The 26,974-nt window shown below is 33.1% G+C and overlaps 1 protein-coding gene and 1 long non-coding RNA gene across 3 annotated transcripts in view; one reads left to right on the forward strand and one right to left on the reverse strand.

Moving 5' to 3' along the window:
• The window catches only part of LOC148231713 (NACHT domain- and WD repeat-containing protein 1), a 32,080-nt gene extending 12,113 nt beyond the window's left edge, over positions 1 to 19,967 (reverse strand). The window contains exons 1-6 of one of the 2 annotated variants that reach the window (XM_088191257.1): positions 19,738 to 19,967; positions 3,487 to 3,614; positions 2,100 to 2,185; positions 1,919 to 2,027; positions 1,551 to 1,718; positions 1,169 to 1,476 (exon numbers count right to left, since the gene is read on the reverse strand). In XM_088191257.1, coding sequence (XP_088047383.1) covers positions 1,169 to 1,476; positions 1,551 to 1,718; positions 1,919 to 2,027; positions 2,100 to 2,185; positions 3,487 to 3,614; positions 19,738 to 19,805 — 867 coding nt within the window. In that variant the 5' untranslated portion in view covers positions 19,806 to 19,967. Of the gene's footprint in view, positions 1 to 1,168; positions 1,477 to 1,550; positions 1,719 to 1,918; positions 2,028 to 2,099; positions 2,186 to 3,423; positions 3,615 to 19,737 lie in introns of both variants that reach the window. The other variant, XM_088191255.1, reaches the window with a different exon arrangement.
• A 152-nt stretch (positions 19,968 to 20,119) lies between these two features.
• LOC148231715 (uncharacterized) lies at positions 20,120 to 21,033 on the forward strand. Its single transcript, XR_015810564.1, has 2 exons — positions 20,120 to 20,658; positions 20,730 to 21,033. It is a non-coding gene; the product is annotated as an uncharacterized LOC148231715 (long non-coding RNA).
• Positions 21,034 to 26,974: the final 5,941 nt, after the last annotated feature.

Genomic DNA, 26,974 nt, shown 5'->3' on the forward strand with positions numbered 1-26,974 from the left:
TATACCAATAAATATTTTTTTCTATATGTATAAAAAAACAAGGTATTCAAGTTATCCTGGGATTGGAATCTGCGTAGAGGGTTTCGCGTTACCTGCTATGCTGGATTTTTATTGTTAGGATTTGAGTGAACGGAATACATGTTATGATTTGGGTGAAGAGAATGAATGTACAAGAGACATCTCTTGTACACAATTGCTAGTATTTTATTACAAATTTTTAAATTCGGGGGTTCCTCGGGGGTCCAACCTGGGTCCTCTGCTTTTTATGTTATTTATTAATGACATAAATACGGCAGTTACTAATTCAAGTTTTCTTCTGTACGAAGATGATTTAAAATTCTATAAATGCATTCGATCTGTTGCGGACTCCTCTCTACAATATGCTTTAGACTCTATGGAGATGGGCTTCCGTTAATCGTCTGCCCTTTAGTGTAAGAAAGTGCCATACTATGTTATTTTCTTGATCCAGTTCGCCATCAGTTTATTCCTACGATCTCGGTGGGAACATTTTGACTAGAAAAACTTCCACGAAACACGATCGCGTCCTTTTTTATGATCGTTGGGGCTAGGACGTCCGCACTTGCCGACTCGCCTATGGTTGTCACATCCGGCTCCATAATACACTGGCATTGCACATACACCTGTTTAATGTCAGAGGAGCTGGTCCGGTTCATATCATTTAATTTTTATATTTTATGATTTCTTTTGTTTGCTACTTTATATGTATTATTTTATTTATATATTTTTTTTGTGTATTGAAATAATACAATTATTGTTTTCGACCATCGTGACGCATTGGGGTAACCTGATAGGTTACGATGATCTTCTTTTAATTTAAATGAATAATAATTGCTAAATAATTTATAATCAGCAATTATAATTGGTTTTAATTTAATTTAAATGAATAATAATTTAGAATCAGCAATTATAATTATAATTTTTGGTGGAGCTCGACGGGAAAACAACGGCCGGTGGTGCCTCGTCCACCGTTCACTCGCATATATTATCATGTAACATAATTTGTAAATTATTATGAACTTTTTAATAAAAATAATACTACTGCAGCTGCTCAATCTGTATGTAATTTTCAACCATCACCATTTCCAACCCCCTTCCCCCTTCGCATGGGCCTGTATTTATCTATAATTTTATTTAGATAAAATCAAACCTGTTCGACTACCGTCGTCAGATATGCATCTCGTAATTCAACAGATAGTACTTTTTGGAATACTGCGAGAACTCTTCGTTCTTCGTCGCCTTTGTCTTCGTTTCCTCGCTCGGTCAGTCTGAAACAAGGCGGCGACGCTGCACTGTCCACTTCATACCATCTGCTCAGTAACAAACGATCATCTTCGTTTTCTGCACTGTCAACTGCAGCTCGAAAATCTGAGCTCTCAATAGTAAGTGGTAATAGAGGAGTTCCTAACGAAGAGTTTAGGAACAGTACCGGTATTACATATGCGCATTCAGAATGTCCTGAAATCGTAAATGTATTATTATAATAAATATTACACAAAAATAATTTTAAGATCAAATGATTCGGAGCATACTAGCTAATTCGGAGAGGCAAAGCCTCGGAAATTCGTGGTCTCGCTGAGCTTCCAAAGGTGTCCTCCAGTGCAAGTCGACTACATGCAGTTGCCAGCCTCTCTTTCGACACCAGATTCGCAAATCGGACGCTACTTCGCTGTGTAACATTCCTTTTTCAACACAACAATCTGCGGAGATACGAGTTATTAAAACATAGCAAACAAAACATAAAATTATGCAATATGAATACATTTTACGTGTTAGCCAAAGAATGGCCGGAAAGGAGATACAAAACATGGTAAGCATATTTCGCGGCTGATTATGAGCACAAAGAAAAAATCCGAATCATACCGCATGTGTCGTATAATGAAGTAAGTGTTAGAAATACCCTGAGAATCAGCAGCTGAGATGTATATGACTATTTTGTTCATCTTCAAGAGTGGCTTGGCCAAGCCAGCTCGACCCATGATCAGGAGTAAAGCTGCATCAGGAAGAGACTGAAAACCGAAAATATATAAGTAAATATCAGTATATTAAAAATAAAATAATTAAGTATTTAAATAAACAACCTGTGTAGCACTAGGCAATCCTAGAGCACCGAGTCTATCTAGCTCAGAACCTGGAGCTCCGATTGGTGAGCTCAAAGACATAGAATCTATAAAACAGACAAATAATAAACATGTTAATTGAGAAAATTAACTAAGTACTAAATTACTCGATTCATTAATGTATCGTTGTTTGTGATTATACCAAAAATATTGCACTGCGCGTATAGATAGCAGCTTTTGAAATTAGTTGCGAAAGACTCGCCAAAAGGGGCATAAAATTAATTTATTTATCTGCCCTAGAATTTTTTTAAGAAACAAAGGATTTTATAATATTTTCAAACAAGTGTACTAAAACCGTTGGGTCTTACTACATTAAAGCCAATGGTCAGTGACATATCTTCAAACACAGCATCTCCAGATTATGCGGAAGAGACTTTACAATTCCCCCAATTTTCAAGGGTATATAAATTATAACACTGCCGTACTGACTAATTTCCTTCAGACATTTCAATCGGGAACCTCATCCAAAACTACCACTTTGCTTCCAATTTGGAATAACATAAGTTCAGTCAAACTCTCACTAAGCAAAGCTATGCCGAATCTACTGATACAACCCTTAAAATACCGAAAAAATCTGTTGCTTTTTATCGTTTGATTTAGTTCGACTAAGCAGTCAGCTAATTCTCAAGAGTTCCCGATCTTCGATACAACTTAAGAACTACTATGTGATGTTGTAAATACTACAGCAATAATAGATATGTATATATACTATATTTATTATTGCTCAATTTCTATGGGAATATTTTAAACAGTTGTGATTTAAAAATAATTTATACAAAAACTTTCATCTTCCTCCTTTAGATTTCTGAAATTATAGAAAATCAACATTTTATGGTGACCGAAAAAAGACGAGAGTAGCCAACTATTAATGAGGCAATTGGGTGAGCATTAAAAGATCTGGACCATTATAAGCCGAATTGAATCTGTCAGAATTGCAGCAGTTAAATTTTTCGCTTTAAACCAAACTTTGCATTGTTTTATGAGTGGATTTTTAACTAAATATTATGGTTGTGTTACAAATGCTCAAAATACGAGTGAAGTTTGTGCTGGGCGCCAAATTGTTTTTGATACTATTTTTTAAAAAGTATGTAGATCAACAAAAAAACAGAACCTCATAAATATACTGAAATTCTATTTTTTGAAGACTTTATGGAATTGCTGACCTGCAGAAAATGGATGCAGTTTATTAATTACAGACTATCGAACTGTAAATTTATAAAACTTTACAAAAACAATTATGCTCTATCATCAGCAATTAACGTCCTTTAGCCTTAAAATAGTTTACCTGAAAGGCTAGAGCTGGCTACTCCCCTCAAAACCTTGGCCAATCCAGGCTTTTTGCACTCACGTTGGTCCGTAGTCTGCTGCGTTTGTAATTGTACAATAGGGCCCGTCGTCGGAGGCCCCGTCGCACCTACAGCTAAAGCTGCTCCGTCTACCGATGACTTCTTGCATGCCAGCTGATATGATGGAGATCTGAAAAAAGCAATAGTTATAATTTTTGGAACAGTACAAGTATATATGTATGCATATATCAAATGGGCTGAAACAAGGCCAAATAAGAGATAACGTAAGCGAAACCATTGTCACCGACAAGTATAGCGAATTACTCGATACTTGTACTACTAATTTCTACAATACTGTGTAGTTTTAATAGCAGTAGCGTAATGGTGATTGCCATACATGTGTTTAATAGAATGAAAGATAAAATCTCATCGATTGCCATCATTTTAACTAAATCGTATCTATTTTTGTAACGGCTTTGAAACAATGATATGTGTCAATGCATGTCAATCAGTATGCAAGTCACATTGTACATGTATACTAATTATTCAAAGAAATATCTCTAGAAACAATCATCTATTATTATTTTAAATATTTCTAAAACTTTTTATACATACTCAAATTTGGTTCTTAATCATTCATTTAACATTTTCTGTAAAATTTTTCACTGGATTTACTTTTAGTCCTCATTCATGTCAACGTACTACAACGTACATCAATATGAAAAAAAAAGATTTTGATATTTGAGTTGAAGTATCTATAGTACACAAAAATTGGACAGTAACAATCAAAAAAAAAAAAAGTAAAACAATCTTAATACATATTCCACTAATCTATCTAGTGTTTTTTGCTAGAACTTTTTTAAAGTTACTTGAATACGGAAAGAAGTATATTTTTTCCAAATATTTAATGTCTTCACTTTTGAGTTTAACATTTAACAAACATACACCGTTCTTTTTCTATTATGGATATACGTATATAATTTCTCTTTTATTATGGAGAGACACCGAGAATCCTTTTCCAGCACTACATTTCAAACATGTCCATTTTTTAATCTTTAACTCTATAGGAATTTTAGGATAATTTAGTGTCTATAAGTTTGTTACAATGATTTGTTAAAAGCAGGGCTGTGGAGTCGGAGTCGGAGTTGGAGTCGTGGTGTTTTGGCCGGAGTTGGAGTCGGAGTCGTGAAAAATGAGCGACTCCGAGCATTTTTTTAAATTATGAAATTTATGATTTTTTAATTGCGTAATAATGAATGTGTATAGCGTATGAATATTAAACGTGTAGAAAAACACTAAAAATACCTAATAAAATTAAACTTTTTTGAGTCGGAGTCGGAGTGGAGTCGTGTTGTTGGTAAATATCGGAATCGGAGTCGGAGTCGTGTTTTTTTTAACGACTCCACAGCCCTGGTTAAAAGTATAATAAAACTTTTAAAACTAATTATTTGCGTCTTTGTTTCGTCAGCATTATTAAAGCGCACGAGCCGATTGCATACTTGGGCTGATTAGGATTATTCGCAGAAAGCACCTATTAAATGTCGATACAAATACAAAAGAATGTATTGAAAAAGCGGCAGGTATTACATTACATTTAAAGTGCCCAGTTACAGCATTGATAAATATTTTTATTATATAGTTAACAGACAATAATATAGTCTGTTTCCGTCCTGAAGCATAGCATTAGCTAGACGATTGAGAGCAGGAAGACCGAAGAACCGAACCCTAAATGTGATACATCTGGAACTTCCGCTTTAGTTGTTTTATATATATTTATATTTTTACAAATAAAGTGGAACTTCCAGATATATAATAAAAATATTTTTTAATGTTGTAACTGGGCACTTTAAATTTCATATAATACCTGCCGCTTTTTCAATACATTATTTTGTATTTGTATCGACATTTAAAATGTGCTTTCTGCGAATGGTCCTAATCAACCCAAATATGCAATCGACTCGTGCGCTTTAATAATTCCGACGAAACAAATGAACTTGTTCGTAGAAAGACGACACTTTTACGACTTGGAACACAAGAGAGTTCTGTAGAACTCGCACTGATTTAAAAGTAATTTATTAAATACTTTGTACTTATAAAAATAAACGCGCACATAAATGAAATACGCGAAGAAACACAAAAAATTAATTAATATTTTACATAAATACGGTCGTAAAATAACAAGCTTTCATCAAATATTTCTCATTGAAGGCGAGTTGATGTATGGTTTCTTAATAGCTTGTTTGAACTATTGTGCCTTAATTTATCAGGATTTTTTCGACCTTCAATTAACAGCTTAACATCACAATAAAAATAAAATATATTGCGTTTGATATTAAACGAATACGCACACACAACAAATGTTTACAAACCTTATATATAATATAGACTAATTAGGCCTAGGGCCTCCAACTGAAATGAATAATAACAACAATTTGTATCTGTATTTTGCTCTTTTAATACAGGTAGCAAAATTCTATCCATTTCTACATGCTCATATCAATCAGTATAGAAATTCATGGCAAAGAAAATGAAGGATGGACATTAGTTGTAGCTGACATGGAAAAGGATAGAGATTTCAACTTTTCCGTAGATTCCACTCCTGACATTTCACATATTGACAAGTTGACCATAATGATCAGATATGTAGCACCTGAAGACCTCTTAAAGAAGACATAAATATATGCATAGCCTTTTCTTTTAAATTTTATGAATAGACTGAACTGATTTATCCGGATGGTATTAAAAGATTTTTCAGTAAAAATATAACTTTTTAAAGTAATACAATTGCACGAAAAAATATACATTTACAATTTTTAATAACTTTATAATAGAAATAAAATTTCATATTTATAAATTGTTTTCGAATTCAACAGACGGTGCTTCATGTATGACCGGTCGCAATAATGTTTATATTTCTTTATGACAGCAGGATGATAATCATCCAAACCTTTTATCATACCACTGCATTATCCAGCAATAAATTTTATGTTTAGAGACTTTAAAATAGTCAATTGGATACGAGGCAGTGCCCTTCAGATTAGAAAATGAGGATAACGATAAGGAGCTTTTGTTGGGCATTGATGTTTGTTGGCTTAGCAGAAGTCGAGTTCTTATGATGTTTTTAGTTATTAGAATACATAAAAAGTTTCCTCTCTGATAAAGGTAATAGCTACCTACAATTAGATATGATAAGCTCGTTAAAAGCTTTTCAACAAAATATATTATTTTTAAGCAAATTTAAAAATTGGAGTATTCTAACATTTACTTACGTTCAAAAATATTTGCATATATAATATATCCAGATGTGAGTTAATTTGAGCCAAACCTAGTGAAACTCGAAATTAAAAATGTTGAAAAGATTGTAAATATCACATTATTTTTATAAATTCTTTTCAGAAAGATATCAACATAGAATAAATCGCAAGTCAAATATTTACATTATTTAAAGCAACTCAGAATGAACTTAAATTGAAAATAAGCTAACTTCAGAATGATTTATATTTAAAATCTAAAGATTGTGTTTGGAAATACACCAAAGATAAATACCTAACCCTTATAAATGCGGTACAAATATTAATGTCTTGTTTTGGCTCTACATATGCATTTGTCTAAATCCGCTGTTTTTGACATTATAAAATCAGATATACGAAATTATTTGAGTGATGCACATATTAACCAATGTTTACGATTATTTCTCTCTAACAATATTTTATCTAATGTAGTATTTACTATGATTATATTTTCAATTGTATTTTTTGATCTACTGAAACGTTTAATAATCATTCTTTATGTGTGAACTTATAAAAAAAAAAGTATTAACCCCTTGCATATTGATAGATCGCGATGTTTTTTTATAGAGGAGAAAAATTGCCACTACTAGAAGGTTGGATAGCCCTGGCCTAGAGCCTCTCTTCGTATAAATCTGGCTCTGGTGTGTGGATGAGAATCAATAATCACCAAATATCTCAGCGCTGATTTTCTATAAACAAATTTTGCATCCTCCGTTCTTAAAATATTAAATAAAGGTATGCAAAATAGTCGAAAATATACAACGCCACAAGATTCACGAAAGACAATACATGATTTTGTCGTATATTATACCGAAATACGATATGTTAGTATTGAAAATTTTTAAAAATGTATAAAAGATCATAACACGGTCAGGTTTAGCTATAATGGTTTCGTTCCAAGATATATTAACCATGTTTTTTAAACCATATCGACAAGTTTGCCGCTCTGTTTCAACGCAAAGCAAACACTCAATCGATGCAGATCATCTTAATATTCAACGCATTATAAAAGAGGGGGAGGCGGCGCGTTCGCGAATCTTTTATTTTTTCTCTCCTCTCCCCGGCGAGGTCACGAGCGACCAGACGCTGTAAAATACACACATACGTGCACGCACAACGCAAGGGGTCAGATTAGACGGCGGTGACGTCACGCGGCTAGGCGTGACGTCATACCCGCCCCTTTCTCGGGGCGGAAAAGGGTGGCACCCACCCAGCGCCGCGCTGATAGCCGCCCGGACATAACCTAATAAATAAACCGATTTCCACCTAGCGTAGCGGAATATGTAGTACGCGTATTTCGTGGTAGATTTATGCGTGACGTGGTGGTGGAAGAAAATTTAATATGAGCCCGCATCCGTCTGACGGATTCGTCCCTGAAAATCTAAGTATGCTGCGAGCAGAGCTACGCTTTTGTCTAGGAGCGGCTGATTCTAGGCGTGTTTGTTCATTTTTCCAGTCGATGAGATGAAACAATGGGTCTTAAAGATTATGTGGTACATGAAGCACGATTCTTAATTGAAAAGATAATTTGATTTCAAACCAGATAAACGGGTAGAAAATATTTACATTTTAATAATATATAAACTACATATAATATAATATAATACTTTCATCACACACATTAGGAAAGACAACCAAGGTTTTCAATGTTAAATTAAACAATCTTTTGCAAAAGTTTTAAAAGGGTTTTCTTAGATGCGAATAACTTAAGTTACGACTTTTCCCATCAAATTGTTGTGTTATCTGAATTTTATGCAGACCAACATTTGACACTTTGAAGGTGCGTGATTACAGTGCTGCCAACATAAAAAACTCGTATTAGATCACCTTGTGTTTTTTGGTTCAGTATTTTAATACGGTTGTGGTAAGAATTCATATTAATAGATCAGAATGTATATAAAAATGTCAGAATAAATCGGTCAGAATTTATATTAATTGGTCGGAATTTATATTAAATGGTAAGAATTATTTTGACAGATGGTCAGAATCATTTTTCACAGTGTATGGGTCTGTATTTATAAGGAATGTCCAGTATTTATATTATATGATCTGTATTTTAACCTCAATGTCAATTTTATGTTGACAGACGGTCAGCATAATAATACATGGTCATTATCAATGTGTTTTAGGACCAACTTGCATGTTCGAAACATTGTCAGCTGTCAACACAACAAGCTAAGCGTGCTTTCATCCAGTGTTCTGTCGTTATTTCCGCTTCGTTTGTCGCCCTAGATATCTTCGCGTTCAACAGATTCATGGAGTGTTCAATGTCTGACCAACGCTCGCTCGCACCTAACCTGTCCAACGGTTTTGGTGTGAGTGAGATATTTTATAAGATATTTCTATAATAAATAATTTATTGGCTATTTATAAATGTTATAATATGTTTTATTTTTATTCTGGCCGTATACTATTTGTATTCAAACCATTTGATATTTATTCTGACCCTAACTAATATAATTATGACTGTGATTTGATTTTTGTTACATCCCAAAGTTGATTTAATTTGTTGCCTTTATTTAATAACACTAGTGTTTATTTGTATTATAGTTATATAAGCATTAATTTGTTAGGCTCTGCACATATGTATATTCACTAAAATAAATAAACGTATGTACGTACTACATCTAAACCACCAACGGTTTTACTAAATCTAGACATTGACAGGTGTCAATAATAATGTACATGGTTTTAACTATGTACATATATAATAGGTATGTATAATATATGAAATGGATTCGCGGAAACCCATTGTATCACACAGGCGAGATAATAAAATTACAACTAGGATTTAATGGTTTTAAAAACCGATTTGTAAAATTAGAGAACGTTTTTAAATTTAAGAAAAACAGAAGAGATAATATCAAAACAAAAGATACTGAACACTGAATTTTCGATATTTAAGGTAAACATTAAAATAATAGATAAATTGTAGAGGGCACGAAATAGTCGTGCATGTATGAGCTTATTATAAGTACTTGCAGAAAACACTACAAATTCAAAGCCGAAAGATCGTTGTATAATACGATATGGAGTGCGTCAGCAGGTACATGAACACAAGAGCATATCATTGAAATTACATCATTACAAAGTGTACTGATTTTTTTAATGATCGCCAAGATAGTCTAACTAGATAACAAACAGTCTGCTTCCACCCCGAGCGAAAGTATTGGCCGAAATATCGAGAACAGAAAAAACTGTGTATACACAGTGAAACATGGCGTACTGAATTCACCTCTGAGACAGGAATTTTCAGTCAGAATTGACACTTCTACCACTTCACTTTACCCGAACTTGCATCAAGGAAAGTTACAAGATCAAGGAAACAGCCGCTTTCGAATGCGTGAATTTAAAACTGTTAAGAATTAAAAAAAATATATAAATAAAACTTTGTATCACATAGCAATATACAAAAAGTGGTATTTGATTCATATTAAATGGCGCGAAAAAGTTTGAAAACACTCATATAGATAGATTTAAATGCAAAAAAACAACTTGCAATAACAAACTATTGATTTATGTATATCGAAAACACAATTTACTGCAAAAAAATCATCTTATGAACTCAGATAAAATAATAAGGTTAACAAAACGGCGAACCCTAGATAAAATATTTAATAAGACAACAACGCCTTAACTCATAAACAAGTTTAGGAAAACACGCATATTAGAGAAACTAATTAATCGATCGATGGTTCTTAATGAAAAATATTTGTTATCTGAACGTATACTTTGAGCAATGATGCAATGATCAGAAATGCTTCTGTGTTCAATGAATTTTCTATAGAAAATATTACTTCATTAGAATGGAGCGCTTTTATAATTTTCGTCTTAAGCTAGTTATTTTTCATTCTCCTCCAATCATTCCAATCATGGTTTTAAATCTTTAAATCGCCCTGATGGTGACTTAAGTGACAAGGTTCCTATGGTATTTCTGTGTTTGTTTTTTTACATATTTTCTATAGAAATAGTCATCACAGGCCACAGAAGCCGCTTTTATAGCATTGATCAGGCGGAAAATCGGCGAGGTCAAGTGCCCCAAACGTTCCAAAACTATGACGACGAAATTCAACCGTGTCCGTCAACATGTCACGGCACTCCTGGCCGATATCACTTCATCAACTTATCAACGACAAGCGAACAATATCAATTATGTTCTCCGAACGGGAAGCATGAAAGGCAAAATCGCCTATCACGTTCGTGGCTGTCACGTACGATACCATATTCGGACCAGTGTTGATAGGGTTGATGTTTGAAGAGCAAAGCGAATTAAAAACACACCTAATTGGTAATTTATAGTATCAAAAAGTAATAATATATTTATTAGACAATAACAAATAGTCTAGTTCCGCCCCCCGTATCATATCATTGGACAGGCGATCGAAAATTGAAAGGGATGATATACTGAATAACTCCAAATTATACGCCGACTTATTCTTACAGGAAAATAGCAGTTTATAAAATTTTCTTTATCAAAAACTACGGTTTAAATTAATATAACCGAAATGTTCAAGCCCTGAAAATCCTCTTTATTAATTTAATTCAAGTTTAAGTAAATAAATCATGATGTTATTTTTAATAATATTATTTACATAAAGATAAAAATATCTTTTAAAAATATTTTTTACGATTCAGTAGCAAGTCGCCCGCGGGGTCTAAAAGTTTGGTCACCCCTAGTCTATATAAATACATTTACATATTTAAGAGTTACAATATTTGACAAAGATAAAAGGGGAACCTTTTAAATGCGTATTTACATAAACACCGAAGTTCGAGAAGTATTTACATAAACATTAACGAATAATTATAGAGATTTTTTACAAAACAATTTTTAAAAGCTTTTATTAAAATGAGTATCACCTACTCTTGCAAGATTTCAAATTTGTTCAAAATATTTACAGGCCGATTCAAACATTTTCAATATTCAAGGCCATACGCAATATAAAAGTCCAGTAAGAAACACAGTGAACAAAGATGTGTGTGAGCACTAAGCTTCCCTCGGGCTGACCATGTGTATAAAAGCAGATATACAGCGCCCAAATCAAAAACTTACATTATCAAGGACTTCAACCAGAGCTTTTCAGCTTGAACTCACTGAGTTCGTACGAACTCGAACTAAATAATAAGATAAACCAGGGGTCGTCAACTTTTTAATACCTACCGCCTACTTTTGTATATTTTAAGGGAACATTTCCTTAACGCCTATTAACATCACAGTAATTCAATTTAGTGCAAGTGTAAAATAATTTTTAGAGGGAGTAAGGTTTGTAAAAAATTGGTTTTTAAATGTATGTTTTTATTCATACATACATAGTATGTATAACATGCAAAGTTTTTATATGGCATTGTTTTTAAAACCGGACAAAAACAACGATCGCCCACTAGTGGGTAGTACAGATCAGATTAAAGATCGAAAAAGCAGCCGCTTCTCTCTTCACGTCAACCTTAGTTCAGCGACGACTGAATCCTTCAAACGTAAATACAAGAAGACTTCACGTATACATTAACCTGATTATAAACTTTTATGTGAATGTGACACAAATATCAAAAAAAAACTATTTTTTTGTATCTTGTATCGAAAATAAACACCTCTGAAACATAGGTCAGGGCATGTACAGTAAAAAAAACTAAAATATTTTTACTAAAGTAATATAATCACAATAACTTCTTGACATTTTTTAAATATGCTTTAATATTTCCGCACAGAAACATTTTTGTGTTATTTAATATGTATGAAAAAATATATATTTAACGAGGAAATAAAATGACTAGAGTAAAAACATATTAGTTGTTCTAATAATGTATTACTAGCCGCGAACTTTAATGCCTTTTCTAATGATTACATTAAATTTTTAAAAAAATAGGGTGAATGTGAATTATTTTTATTTATGCTAACCATCTAGAAATTTAGGATTAGGAAGCAAACAAGATTTTAACATTTTTTTAAAGAAAATCTTATATTAGAATAAACATATGAAAAGAGAGTGGAAAGGGTTTGTTTATGAGTTCGAGAAAAATTATAAAAATTGTACCTATGCAACCTAAATTATCAAAGAATCCTCATAAAAAATACCATTGTGCAACCTGAGCATATAATTGCAATTCCTTTAACCACTTCCTGGTCACAGTATTTTTTTCTAAATTACTTAAAAACGTCTGGCACAGACTCACTCTTTTTATGCAGCGGTATAAAAAAATTCAGCCGTAATAAAACATTCAAAAATATTCGTTCATATTTATTTTTTAACAAAAAAGACAATGATAATTTTCTCGAGAAATTTGCTGATTTTTGAGATGGGAAACTCGAAAAAATAACGTAAGTTATTGGAAGCATTTAAATACATAAGTGGTGGTTGTGAATCACGATCCTTATCAATGATGCGACGATAATGAAGAAGTTCTAATCAAAATCATTGTGGGTTTTGATGGCTTAAACTTAATGTAATAAGTATAGTATAAAATGTTAATTTAAATGGATTATACTTAGGCAATAGCGTCTCGCATTGTTTTCTTCGGTAAATACCGAGATTATTCAATTAAGTTAGTCCGGATACGTAAATTATCTCTTAAATCATGACTCTTTGATGTTTGAGAAGAGATAATGTTCAGTCATTTTAAACTTCTAAGCAATGCTATCATTATACATATTCATAAGATACAATCTTCAGCAATGTCAGCTCAATTTTACTATCTCCATAATTTTAAACATGGCACATAGGAAGCTTTATAGCTGCATAAATCGTTATCGACACTCGATCGTGTTATCTAGCCATATGTTGCCCATTGAGTGCATAAAACGAGCTTTAAAGCTTATCGCGCATTGTTTTATTGGAAAACGCTTAAACTAGCTTTGAAAAACAATTCTATATTGCATTTCTAATCAAAATAAAACTATTATTGTCATGTTGTTACATTATCTATCATAGATATCTAGATCTGATGGATTTCTCTAGAATATATCTAATAATTAATAGTACAAAATATAGCCTCACTTTCATTCCAATTTCATTTGACACATTATATGAAATCACAGTACAGTAGACTCCCCATTAACACAGTAAATTTGGGACATGTTATTTGTGTGCCTGTTACTTTATGTATGAGCGATCCAAAGGGAGGATATCTGACCACACGCGCCTGATTCGTACGCACATATTGTATTTTATGATTCCCCAACTACACGCACCCAAATAGCACGTTATTGATGGGTTTACTGTACGATCAAATATTACTTGGGTATTTGAAAGAATATGGATGTGTATCTTAAGAGCAGTTGAATATTATGAGTCAGGGGTGTTTATTTTGATTTAGTTTATAATTTATAATTGTGCAACAATTTACGTTTACGTAAAGTTATGTTAATCTGAAGTCCTTTGAATGATCCAATCGTCTTCGAAGCGGACTGAACTCTGGATTCCGGACGTCGAGCTGGTCTGACGTGAAGAGGGAAGCGGCAACTTTCTCCATCGACGTCTACTTTTCGTTTAGAGTTCATAAAAACTCAGTGAGTACACGCTGGAGAGCTATGATGTTATCAGGAGTGACTCTCAACTTCATTAAAATATGAAGAAAATAAAAAAAAAAGAAATTAACTTAGAATCTCAATTTCAATTCACCTTCTAGAGCGGTGAAACTGTTAGTGACGTTTGTTTCCCATTTTTTGCACATCGACGCTTATAAAACGATATGAAAACTAACACGTGAGTCAATAAGTGGTCGCGGCTGGACGTGCGCCAATTTTAGTGCAAAACTAGTAAGCCAAAGGGACAATCTTTAGGCGCTTTCAACTTGGATTGAGTTTAGATTTTTTCGTGGATTCCGCGCATTTTGCTATCGAAAATAGACACATGATCCATGCAAAAGATATTTCAAGAAAAAATAACACAATCGAACCAATTGACGCAATAAAATTCCGATCGAATAAAGCACGTGCAGATTTTTAATATCCTGTTTATGTTACTGATTTATGAAAATAAATGTTATATTATATATTTCACATTAAAAAAAATTTCAGTTCAATGTAAAATATATTATAGATCATCTAATACGATTTACTATAGCTATTTATACTATATATAATGTGTGATTTTTTTTAATGCAGCGCGTCATGTTTTTTAATGCAGTTGAATACATATTTAAATAAATTTATTTACTCAACTATAAAATAAGAATTCACTTAATAAATAATAAATTCTTTAAATGCTAAATATAAGAGCAATAAAAATATGTCACCTTTAACTAATGGTGCGAATGGGAGAGAATGCCAATTTAGAACCAATAGCATTATTGTTTAGCTCAGCTTCCGATCATCATTTATGGGCGACAATCCAATTATTACAAATGATACTTACAACAATAAAAACGAATAATGAGTTTATATGCTGTGGTAATCAATAGGGTTTATGCATTTCTATATGTTCCGAAATTCTAATTTCTTTAGCCAAACTTTTATTGTTATACTAGAGGGCCAAAGTTGGAACCGTATCCCTTAACACGCTATTACAAATTGCTACAAAATCTTTTTTAAACGATCTTTAATATAATAGTAATGTAATTAGGTATTTTTAGGAGCGTACATTTAATTACCTATATACGGATGGTGTAACGCGTAATTTAAATATAAGGAAATAATTAATTATACTAACTTTAACAGAATGTGATTGTATTTTTAGGATTGTTTTAAGTAGAATATATACATATGTAAATGGAATGTAAATTAAGAAAGATTTAATAATAATTTTAGGTAGATTTTAACATTATTTTTACAAGCAAAGTAAAAATTATTATAAGATTAAAATGTACATCTCAAAATACAACTAATTGACAAAAACTTAGATATAAAATAATAATATAGATGTAAAAATATAAAAACATATTTTTTTATTGTATCTCAATAACAAAAAAACAACTTATTACATACAATTGTATAAATTTTGCCTTCAACTAAATTTATTCATAGATATTTTAAATGTTGTTGACATTTAAAATATCATCGATTTGCTAAAAGAAGTCATCACCAACTAAATGGTTGTTCTTCTCCTAGATGTTATAGATAATGTATAATATACAAAAAAATATTATGCAGATAAATAATGTATATCAAGTCCTATTTTTTTAATATGACAATTTCTTAGAAAACTATTTTTATAATTAATGATATGTTTGTTATGTATGCTAAAAAAATAGGAGGCAGATTTTCTCTACAATCGTATTTTTTTGTAACACAAGCGCCAAAAATTTTTTTTTTCTTCAAAATTTTAATCAAAGTATATTCCCATAAAGTGAAAAAGACGTAGCTATAACAATTTTGGTTTAAAGTATAGTACATATTTTTAATAAGAATTAACATTCAGTCATAAGCAGATTTGACACAGTTAAAATGCAAAAAACTGTCACAAAAATTCGAACGGGATTGCTATTGTAGAAAAATCAACAACAGTTTATCAGAAAAATTTAATTCGTAAAAACTAAAATATTCAATAAGCTTCAATGCAAATTTATTATTTATTACAACCACTATTTTTTGATCCAGAAAAAGGAACGCATGGCGACTCTCTAAGGCACTCTACTGCCCGACGAGCTTCGACGGATTGTCGACACCACCCTCATAGTGTTTCATTAAATATTTTCAAGGATAAAAATACGGATGCGATCCGTACTACATTTTGTAGCAATATCAGAAAAATTTCCTTTGAATACTCATGTGCTTAACATGATTATATAAGGACGATGAATTTCATACTTGAAACCCCCACGATTTCAAGAATTCCTCGTGGTCTATTATAATCGACAAGTTTGTTGCTCCATATGTTATCTATCGATATTTTCAAATCACTTTCACATATGTTTTTGGTGTAAAATGCGATGGAAAATATTTATTTCGCGCCTGTAGCTTATTTTATATATCTGTATATATAGATCGACAAATATTATAATATAAAATCAAAACATGGCTCGTACTCTGTTAATATAATATTTACATTATCTTCTCTATTGAAATCTTTAGTCGGTATAGAATAGCTTACAATTCTTTGTTAATTTTCAAATGGTAACTAAGATTGCAATAGTACAAATACAGTATTAATTAGAAAAACATATTTTATTGTGTTGATTGAAGTATAAAAATACCAACACGATAAAGTCGATGACTAATAGCTGAAAAACATGGGTTCTAGTCCCATATGATATCTAGTGCTTTTTAATTTATAACGATTATTATATAGTATCATAACACATCCAATGTTTTTTTAGATTTTCCTAATCTCACGTATGAAAATTAAAAAAAAAACGATTTAAATACATATATAATTAATAAAATAGATGCCAATGATTTCTACCACACTATTTTTTATAGGTGATGATGGTGTTGGCCCTGATGTAACACATTAGGCTAACGCCAGTTATGTTACAACAAAATATTTGAAGTCACTGGCTTACGCTAGGAGTCGGTTCACTAATGCACAAAGGGTTGACCATACCAACAAAGCCTGCTTTTGAATAATTCATTTTACAATATGAATAATAAATTAAAGTTACAGTCGAACATCCATAAAGCAAAATTCTCTATTCAGCGATTTTTTTAGGAACTGAATTACTATTGCAGTTTTTAAATAATACAACCTTTAATAATTCGAAAAATACATCCAAAAACATCATTTAAATGTTTTCATAAAAACTCATTTAAATATCGACTACTTTATTTATTATGATTTTATTTTAAGGTGCTACTGATACAATATGGATTCATCAATTTATGCTTTTTCTTTAATTACTTAATCCTTAATGTATAAATTTTACAGTAAATGTGTATTTTTCAGTGAAGTTATATTTTCACTAGTGAAATCTGAATACATTTTCACCAGTAGATATATATTTCTATTAGCAAAAATATCATTTAACCGATTGACGCTATTAAATTATATGTAGCTGTTTGTCTCTGAAACTCAATTTGAGAGTTGCGAAACGTCCATTTGCTGTTGAAACCCAAACCTAACCTAATGAAAGTTCTAAAACTAATTAGGTCAAGTCCAAAATACAAAATAAGCCAAATCATCTATTAGAGGAAAATAAGCGGAAGAGAACCAGTTTGTCTGCACTTGGATATTACACCATGTTTTAATAGTATGAGAGCTGTACTTATCGATATTACTACGACTTATGATATAGAAGTGTTGATCAAATTATATTCAAACCGAATTTTAGTCAATAGGAGGGCGCAAAAACAATTATCACTTCTCAGAAGTCAAAAATTCACGTCAAAAGCAATAAAATCGTGTCGGCGCCGTCGTAGTGGGAACGCTCGTTACCGAGCGTTCCCACTGCGACGACAAAAAAGTTTTAATACGAACGCTAGATTACCGACCCTTTTTGCTACTGATTATATTGCTTTTGACTTGTATTCTAAACAGGGATCCCATTTAATTTAACCAGAAAAATGCGCACACGGATATTACACAAGTTTTGATTGTCAAATATATTATACTTTTAATTCCTTTATATATTTTTCTATATGAAATGTAAGTGTATCACACCGATGTAAATTTCTAATATAAATTAAATTAGAATCATATTAACATATGTCATATATACATATTTTTTTATATATTGACGTATTCTTAAATATAGATATACATATATTCCTATACATTCCTATGATTAGATTTTTCCTGTTCAAAATTTTCGTTGTGCGCAATTTTCGTTTGCGCAATAATCACCAAACCGAAAAATGCATGTCATTCAATTAAATACCAATTTAATAGCCAACTTTTGTACCTCATCCCCTGGAAAAAGCTGAAATGACATACCCGGGTAAATTATAAAATTTACGACATGATAATCATTGGACGAGCACTATCACTCATACATTCGAACCATAGAGACAACTGCGATGCTTTATAAATCTTCATCGACCCCGCCCTCTTTTGGTTCAACTGACACATGCATTTTTAATGTATATCCCTATAACTTATAGATTTGTGCAATAAAACTGTACAAAATATTATTGTCTCGGTTGAATCCTCATTCATTTCTATCTTCCATCTGCTATTTAGAGTGATGCCTCTTGGAACCGATTTATAATGAGGTTATAACCTATGGATTACTGTAGTAACCTGTGTCATCATCGCACAGATAGAGCTGACAGTCCATGGCATTGTCATATTACTAACGAGCACATTAAAGAGGTCTGAGTATACTCCCATCGGGATATCTCGCGAAGTCAAAGCAGATAGCCCTTTATGCTAAACCGGGTCGAACGCTTTTCGATATATAAAAGAACCGCGTCGAACGCCTTTTCGATATCTAAAAGAACCGTGTCTTCCCGAATATGTTCTATATGTGGTTGCAGTTTTTATTTGAATCAGTCGTTTAGACTTGATTCGGTTTCTGTATTGGAATTGTGTTGGCTCTTATTTCTATATCTGGAGAGTAGCCGATTGAGAGAGACATTGAATATGTTTATGATTATAACAAGTAGTGCTTTTGAATATATGTATTGCATGTCTGATGTCAGAAGGGCGTATCAGTGTGATCTATAACCAGGGATGAGTATAGGATCAGTTTAATGGAGAAAGTCTCATAGTATATTTTGATATATGAGAATATTACCGGATTATACATACATCTATATACTCTCTTCTAAGCATGATTTCAGTTGATCAGAATTAATACATAGCTATGTCATTTTAATCAGCATATTTGACACAACTGAAATACTGAAATATGACTTCTACGCAGATAACGTTTATTCCAGGACAGGAAAAACTCAATTCAGGGTTGCCATTCAGCAACATAAAAATGTCATTACATTTAATACTGATTTCGGTTACAATTTTTGAATCATGAAATTAACTTAAACAATGAAACGGTCGATCGAGGGTTGCCATATTTAAAAAAATATGATAAAAAATGAACAACACAATGAATCGCGCGACTCCCTTCGAGCGTTCGCTTTTAGAAAAAGCCTATAAATAAACGCGCACGCCACCTGTTGTGCGCGCGACGGATGAGAGAAAGACGACTCACTCTTCGGAGCGCTGCGAAGCGTTGTCCTTGTCCTTGTGCGCCTGGCCGGAGCTGCACGAGTTGCCCATGGCCGCGGCGCCGCCCCATGGGCTATTGGCGCGCGACGGGGGAGCAGGGCCCCGAGGCGGCCACTCGTGCGCGCGCGTGCGTCCGCGCGCGTATTTATAGCCGCGACGCCGGTGGGGGGCGCCCGGCTCCGCTCCGGCACCGGCACCCGCTCCCGCTCTACTGGCGACGCCGGCCGCTCGCCGCTCGTAGTCGCGGATAATCGATTCGGCGCCGCACGCACATGCACGCGCGCGCAGCGCCTCCATACGCCCCCGACCGACCGAATCGCGGCCATGCTCAGAATCTTACATTTTTTTCAATCGAACCGAACCCTCGATATCATATACCCTACGATTTTAGAGTAAGATGCCGGGAAATGCTAATGCCCGTGTTTGAATATCGCGCAGCCGGAAACGTCAGCGTCGGGGTTGCCATGCAATAAGATTTATGTCGATAAATCGATCATGATTTTTCGATTTTTTCTTAGAACAACTAAAACATTAGGTAAAATAATCTAACAGTAACAAAAAACAGTGCATGAAGTTAGGTAGCCAACTTCGCGGAGTAACGAGGTAGAAATTTAGCGATATGTAATTACATTATTTTTTAACATAGTTATACTGATTAGAGCAGTGATTTTCAAACTTTATTATACTACTCCCTGCTTAAAAAATCTTGGTGCTCCCCTTATTTTATTAAATAACTCAGACACATTTTTTAAGAATAAAAACATATTTTCCTTTTGTTGTAACTTAGCAATAGTCATAAGTGTAATTTACTATTAAAATAATGGAAGTGTTTTTAAGAGGCAAGAGCAAAAAGAGTGTATCAAGTTCATTCGAATGTCAAGACGTTTCTTTTTAGATTACAGCGGTAAAATTCACTACAAATTCTTACCACAAGATTGTACAAAATTATCTAATTCGAGTTTTCTACATTAACAGCACGGTAAATCAGACAGCTGCCGTCGCATTATTTTACCTTTTGGTGACGTCAACTGACCGCCAAGATCATGCGAGTTAACTTCGTTGGATTTTTGTGAGTTTACACTAAAAGTCATGTCTACGCCGTAAACCAAAAACATTGGAACACTTAAAAACCAACATATGCCATGTTATAAACGAGATACCGCCTAAGTATACAAAAGTCATCGAAAGGATCGGCTGCTGCAAAAGGTCTATATGTATTATTTTTCATAATTAATGAAATACATTAAATGTTTGATTAAAAATAAAAAATCTGAAGATATACTTAAGTTTGATTTTTTAAAGTTCGGAAACTGAAGTTGCCTTACTTTTATTATGGTAGTCATCAAGGAGTTTTAATTTGTGCTATTTGCATAATATAATCCGAAGAAAACGATCAGAACTTTAGGCAAATATTTTTGGAATTTACATCGCGTTAACAAACCACCTCACACGTCATTTTTGTTTCTGAAAACGTTGAATGTGTTATACAGCTAGAAACATCCTGTAATAATAAATTGTAAATAATCCTAATAATAAATTGATATTGGTGAACCTTTGTCACCAATATCATGATCAATTGCACAACAGAGCAACAAGTCGCGCCACGAAAAAAACACATATATGGTCAACTGTTCTTGCAGAAATATTTGGTATTCATATCATTGCTGGAAATATTTTGAACTCAATGTTATCTTTTATTTGCCCATTATGTATGATGAACAAGATGTTTTTGTGAAACCCTTTTTATGTAGTATTTTAATATTATAGTCGATTAATACTTTAAAATCGAGTCTTGCTTTGGCATTCGACCGAGTTAGTCGCGCGCGCTATCTGTCACTCTGATAACTAGTGTTTGTGATAAAAAGTGGGAATTCCCGCTGACTCACCAGCCGCCTTCGCAAGCTACGACATGTCGACTGGTAAAACATCGTCCGATTCCATTATTATGGACACCGGGCAGGTGAGTGACCATGTATCGATTAATTACCTTAAAAAGGAAATGGAAGCCTTGCGCCATGAACTCCTTGAGGAACGGCGCCTTAGGATTAGTTTAGAAAGGGAGATGGAAGATCTCCGAAAAAAAATTAAAACTAAAAAACATACTACTAACCAATCGCCAACTAAAGTTAAAATTCCTACTAACCAATCGCCAACTAACGTTAAAACTCCTACTAACCAATTGCCAACTAACGTTAAAACTCGTACTAACCAATCGCCAATTAACATTAAAAATAACTTATCCGATCCTGCGACTACTACATCGCAAATTGCAGCTCCTAAAGTAGTAGAAAAGCCCCCAGTTAAAAAGAGACCACGCCCAAATTCTCCGGAAATGTCTGATGTTTCCGAAATTGTTCGCTCAATCGAGCCCGTGACAATTCAACAAACAGTCGAAACTAAAAAGGAATCAATTCCTCCGATTGTTCTTAATAAACCCTCCGACTTTAAAGCGGCTCGTCAGACCCTATTAAACAACGGTCTTTTATTTACCTCGGTTCAAAAACCAAACAATGTAAAAATAATTGCACCTACTATAGAGCTCTTTAGAAAAATTACAAAAGTCTTGGACGAACGTAAATTCTCATTCTTCTCCTATACATTGCCCGAAGATAAGCCTCTGCGCGTTATAATTCGAGGATTAAATTCCAACTTCACAATAGATGAAATAAAAGAAGAATTAATTCGTTTAAATTTCGATGTACTCCATGTTCATCAATTAATAAATAAAACTACCAACCAGCCGATGTTATTGTTTGCCATTTCATTAAAAAAAAGTGAGCAAAATAAAAATATATATAATTTAACCCATTTGTTACATCAAAAAGTTTCAATCGAAATTCAAAATAAACCAAAAAATACTTTACAGTGCCACCGCTGTCAAGTCTTTGGACATGCTGCTGTGAATTGTAGGGCAGCACCAGTTTGTGTTAAGTGTGCAGGCCCTCATGTGGCATTAGAATGTCCACACGGTAATAAAACAGATAACCCACTATGTGGTAATTGCGGTGGTAAACACCCTGCTAGCTATGGCGGATGCATTAAAAATCCTAATAATAAAAAAAGTGAATTCTTTAAAACAAAAAACAGTAAACAAAATGATAATACAAAAAATCAAAAGACATATTCACAGTCCCTAAACTCTGAAATACCGACCACTCAGTCCGTACCTATTGAACCAGTAGAAAATACCCCAGCACCACTACAGGATATTAATATAGTTAAAACTATAATTGAAATGCAGCAGCAAATACAAGCGCTTATAACTAAACACTTAATTAACATAAATCAATGAAGTACGACTTATATAACAATAGTATAATAATAATCCTAAGACCGAGAGTAAACTCGCGAACAAAAATATAGAAATTAACTTAAAAAAAAAAGAAGCCCCTATGACTAATCCTAATGACATTAAAAACCCAAATCGTAAAATACTAAGAATAATGGCCTGGAACGCAAATGGCCTACGTGATAAGAAAAGTGAACTCCATCAATTTTTATTAGATCAAAATATAGATATTGCTCTTATCTCCGAGACACACTTAAAGAACTCGATAAAAATTAACTTTGCCAATTTTACAACTTACCGCACGGATAGATTATTAGGCGCTGGCGGCGGAACAGCAGTATATATTAAAAATAATATAAAACATAATGAAACGAAAATAAACGCGTACGCGCAATTAGAAGTAACGAGTATAGAAATTAAAACCGATGAGCATTCTCCAGTCATAATACATTCCGTTTACACTCCTCCCACACCGAAATATCCCATAGAAGATATTAAATCACTGTTTAATTATTCACAACCCATATTTGCCGCAGGTGATTTTAACTCCAAACATAAAGATTGGAATTGCCGAGCTACCAATCGCAACGGTAGAACTTTGAATAATTTTGTTAATGACATTTCTCATAGTAACATACACTTAGAAATACCGTCCGTGCCAACTCATTTCTCTACTCGCGGAGGCTCGGACATATTAGACATTGCCATCTGCAAAGATCTGCCCGCGTGTGAAATAGAAGTCCATAATAGTCTCGCATCAGACCACAACCCGGTAATATTCACGCTTGAAATTAATCTAAGAAATAATAATCCAGCCCCACAATCGCATAAAATACTATGGGACTTCTTCCCTTACTTCGTTGAGAAATCCCTTCCTGGTATCAACATCTTAAGAACTGAAACTGATATCGACGATGAAATAATCGAATTTAACAAAGTGATTAAATCTTCAATTGAACGGTGCACCGTTAAAAACAAAATTAATAAACATGACCCCCTACCCAAAGAAATTAAAGAATTAATTAAAAAAAAGAATCATTTAAGACATCTTTGGCAAAATTATCACGAAAAATCGGTTAAAAGACAACTTAACAAATTACAAAAAGAAATTAGAATCGCTATTGCTGAACATAATAATACTACTTGGGAAACCAAATTAAGAGATCTAAAACCTGAAGATAATTCACTTTGGAACACTTCAAAAATTCTTCGCCGCGAATCCACTGGCATATGTAAAATTAAAACAATAACGGGTAACTTTGTATATACAGTTGAAGAAAAGTGCGAAACTATAGCGGACAGTCTTCAAAATCAATGCTCGGTCGATTTAAGTAAACTTAAACGTAAATTTAAAAATAAAACAGAAAAGTGCCTAAAATCCTTTTTTGAAAAAACAGTGGATACTAATATTGATATAAAAATTACACTACCTGAACTAGAAAACATCATCCGTCTACTTCCTAATCGAAAAGCACCCGGCAATGATTCCATACCAAATAAAGCTCTCAAAATCCTCCCCCCAAGTGCCATCAATTATTTTTTAAATATAATTAATTCTTCTCTCGAGTGCCTATACTTCCCGACGGTGTGGAAGCAAGCAAACGTAATAATCCTTCGCAAACCGGGAACAGACCCTTCATTAGCCTCTAGTTACCGACCTATAAGTTTGCTACCCGCTGCAAGCAAAATTTACGAAAAAATTATTCAAGCCAAATTATTAGTTCATGTTAAAGAAAATAAAATCTTGCCCGACGAACAGTTCGGCTTTAGAAACGCACACTCTGCTACTGATCAACTTCATCGAGTGGTGAAACATATCCAAAGGGGCTTTGACAAGAGAATGTCCACTGGAGTAGTGTTCCTGGACATCGCCAAAGCCTTCGATCGTGTCTGGCACACAGGCATCATATTCAAACTAATACATTTCAAATTCCCTGCTAATTTAATTAAACTAATCAACTCTTTTTTAAATGGGAGAAATTTCAACATAAAACTTGAAAATCATTTGTCAAATCCCAGACCTATAACTGCTGGAGTGCCCCAAGGCTCAATACTGGGTCCTTTATTATTCACTATATTTACGAGCGACTTTCCAACCAAGCACCGCGGTAACGACATAACTGCTCTATTCGCTGATGATACTGCTATTTTGTGTACCTATAAAAATCCTCATCGAGCGGTAATTAAACTTCAAAATAAAATAAAAAATATTGAAAAATGGTTCGACAAATGGCTGGTCACTGCAAATCCACTAAAAAGCGTCGCAGTAATGTTCTCTCTTAGAAGAAAAAAAGCCTTTGCTATAGAAAATTTAGCCAAAATTAAAATGTATAATAAACCGATAGAATGGCATAATAAGGCCAAATACTTAGGTCTTACCTTAGACTCTAAACTTTCGTGGAAACCACACATAGACACTCTAATTCATCGAGTTAAATACACAAGAGCTAAGCTTTACCCCCTTCTTTGCCGCAAAAGTAAACTAAGTATAAAAAATAAACTGCTAATTTATAAAGCAATAATCAGACCCGCAATGTCTTATGCATCCCCTGTGTGGGGATACATTATAAATACTCGCAAATACCCTCAAAAATTACAAGCCCAGCAGAATATTTCATTGAGAATCGCAGCAAACGCTCCTTGGTATGTTCGCAATTCGATGTTGCATCAGGATCTAAAAATAGACACACTTAAAAATCATTTCGAAAGGCTTAATAATAGACACCGCGAACGAATACAAAATCATGCAAATGGCTTAATAGCTGACTTGTTTGATTAATTCCAGTTAATATTTCTTAAACTCTAATAAATAAAATAATAATTAAAAGGTGATGCGTGTTAACACACACAGACACCAATCCTCGTCAAGCAGGTGAGAGACTTAAGTCTAGAAACTGCGAAAAAATATTAGATATTATACTTTAAAATCTTATTTTGCACTCGCTAATGACAGCTCCCATATCTTCACAAAAATAGTTGTGCATCTGTTATTACCCTTTCTGAGTTAGGCCACGAAGTTTTCTATCTCCCCACAACATTCTGGAAGTATTTTTTTAATTTTAAGTCAGGAATGTTTGAATTGCGGATTGTGAAAGACCTATAGTATATTTGCGTTAACACCGTCAGTTTGAGAGCTATCCTCTTCATTATTATTCATAATTAAGAAAGCGATGGCAAGTTTGGGCTTACACTCCTACTATTAGCTCTAAAGCACACGATATACTTATCATTACTCCGATTAATTGATAAATAAAAAAAATATAGTAATGATTTTAATTTCTATAAATTTGTTCAAAATATAAGCAGGAGTAATGATAAGTATATCGAACATATATCCATATCTGTGCTTTAGAACTAATAGTAGGAGCGTAAACCCAAACTTTCTCAATTATAAATTGCTCTCGAACTGACTGTTTTAACGCAAATACAGTTTTTAACGACGAAGCACATGTTTGTATTGTTTCGCCAGTACCTACCTAGATGCTGGGTCGTATAACTTACAGACCTTTTCTGAATAGTCATTCAATTTGTTAATACTTTCTTGTTGCCAATCTTTTTTGACATAAGCAATATTTTGGCAGGACACAAACACAAAACCAAATTAAAAAATTTTTTAAAGTTAGAATGATTGCTTAAAATAAATTTCGGTGTGGGCCGCTATTTGCCTAGGCATGTACTAAGTCAACAATAATTGAATAACAGTCTAGAATTTCTATATACTAGAGCGAGAAGGAAAGTATCTCACCGCCCGCTCCTGATACATATTTTTGTTAAAATTAAATTATTGAATAAGAAAACTAAATTCTATAAGTATAAAAAACAAAGAACAATTTTATATAAAACTTTTACTTAATAAAAAATATAAATTTATCGCCATACATACAGTAATAAAATCAATGAGAGTAAAATAATAAAATCAAACAGAATAATA

Source organism: Plectrocnemia conspersa, unplaced genomic scaffold (genome assembly GCF_051122295.1).
Source record: "Plectrocnemia conspersa isolate PC_06_02 unplaced genomic scaffold, ASM5112229v1 ptg000009l, whole genome shotgun sequence".
NCBI lineage: Eukaryota > Metazoa > Arthropoda > Insecta > Trichoptera > Polycentropodidae > Plectrocnemia > Plectrocnemia conspersa.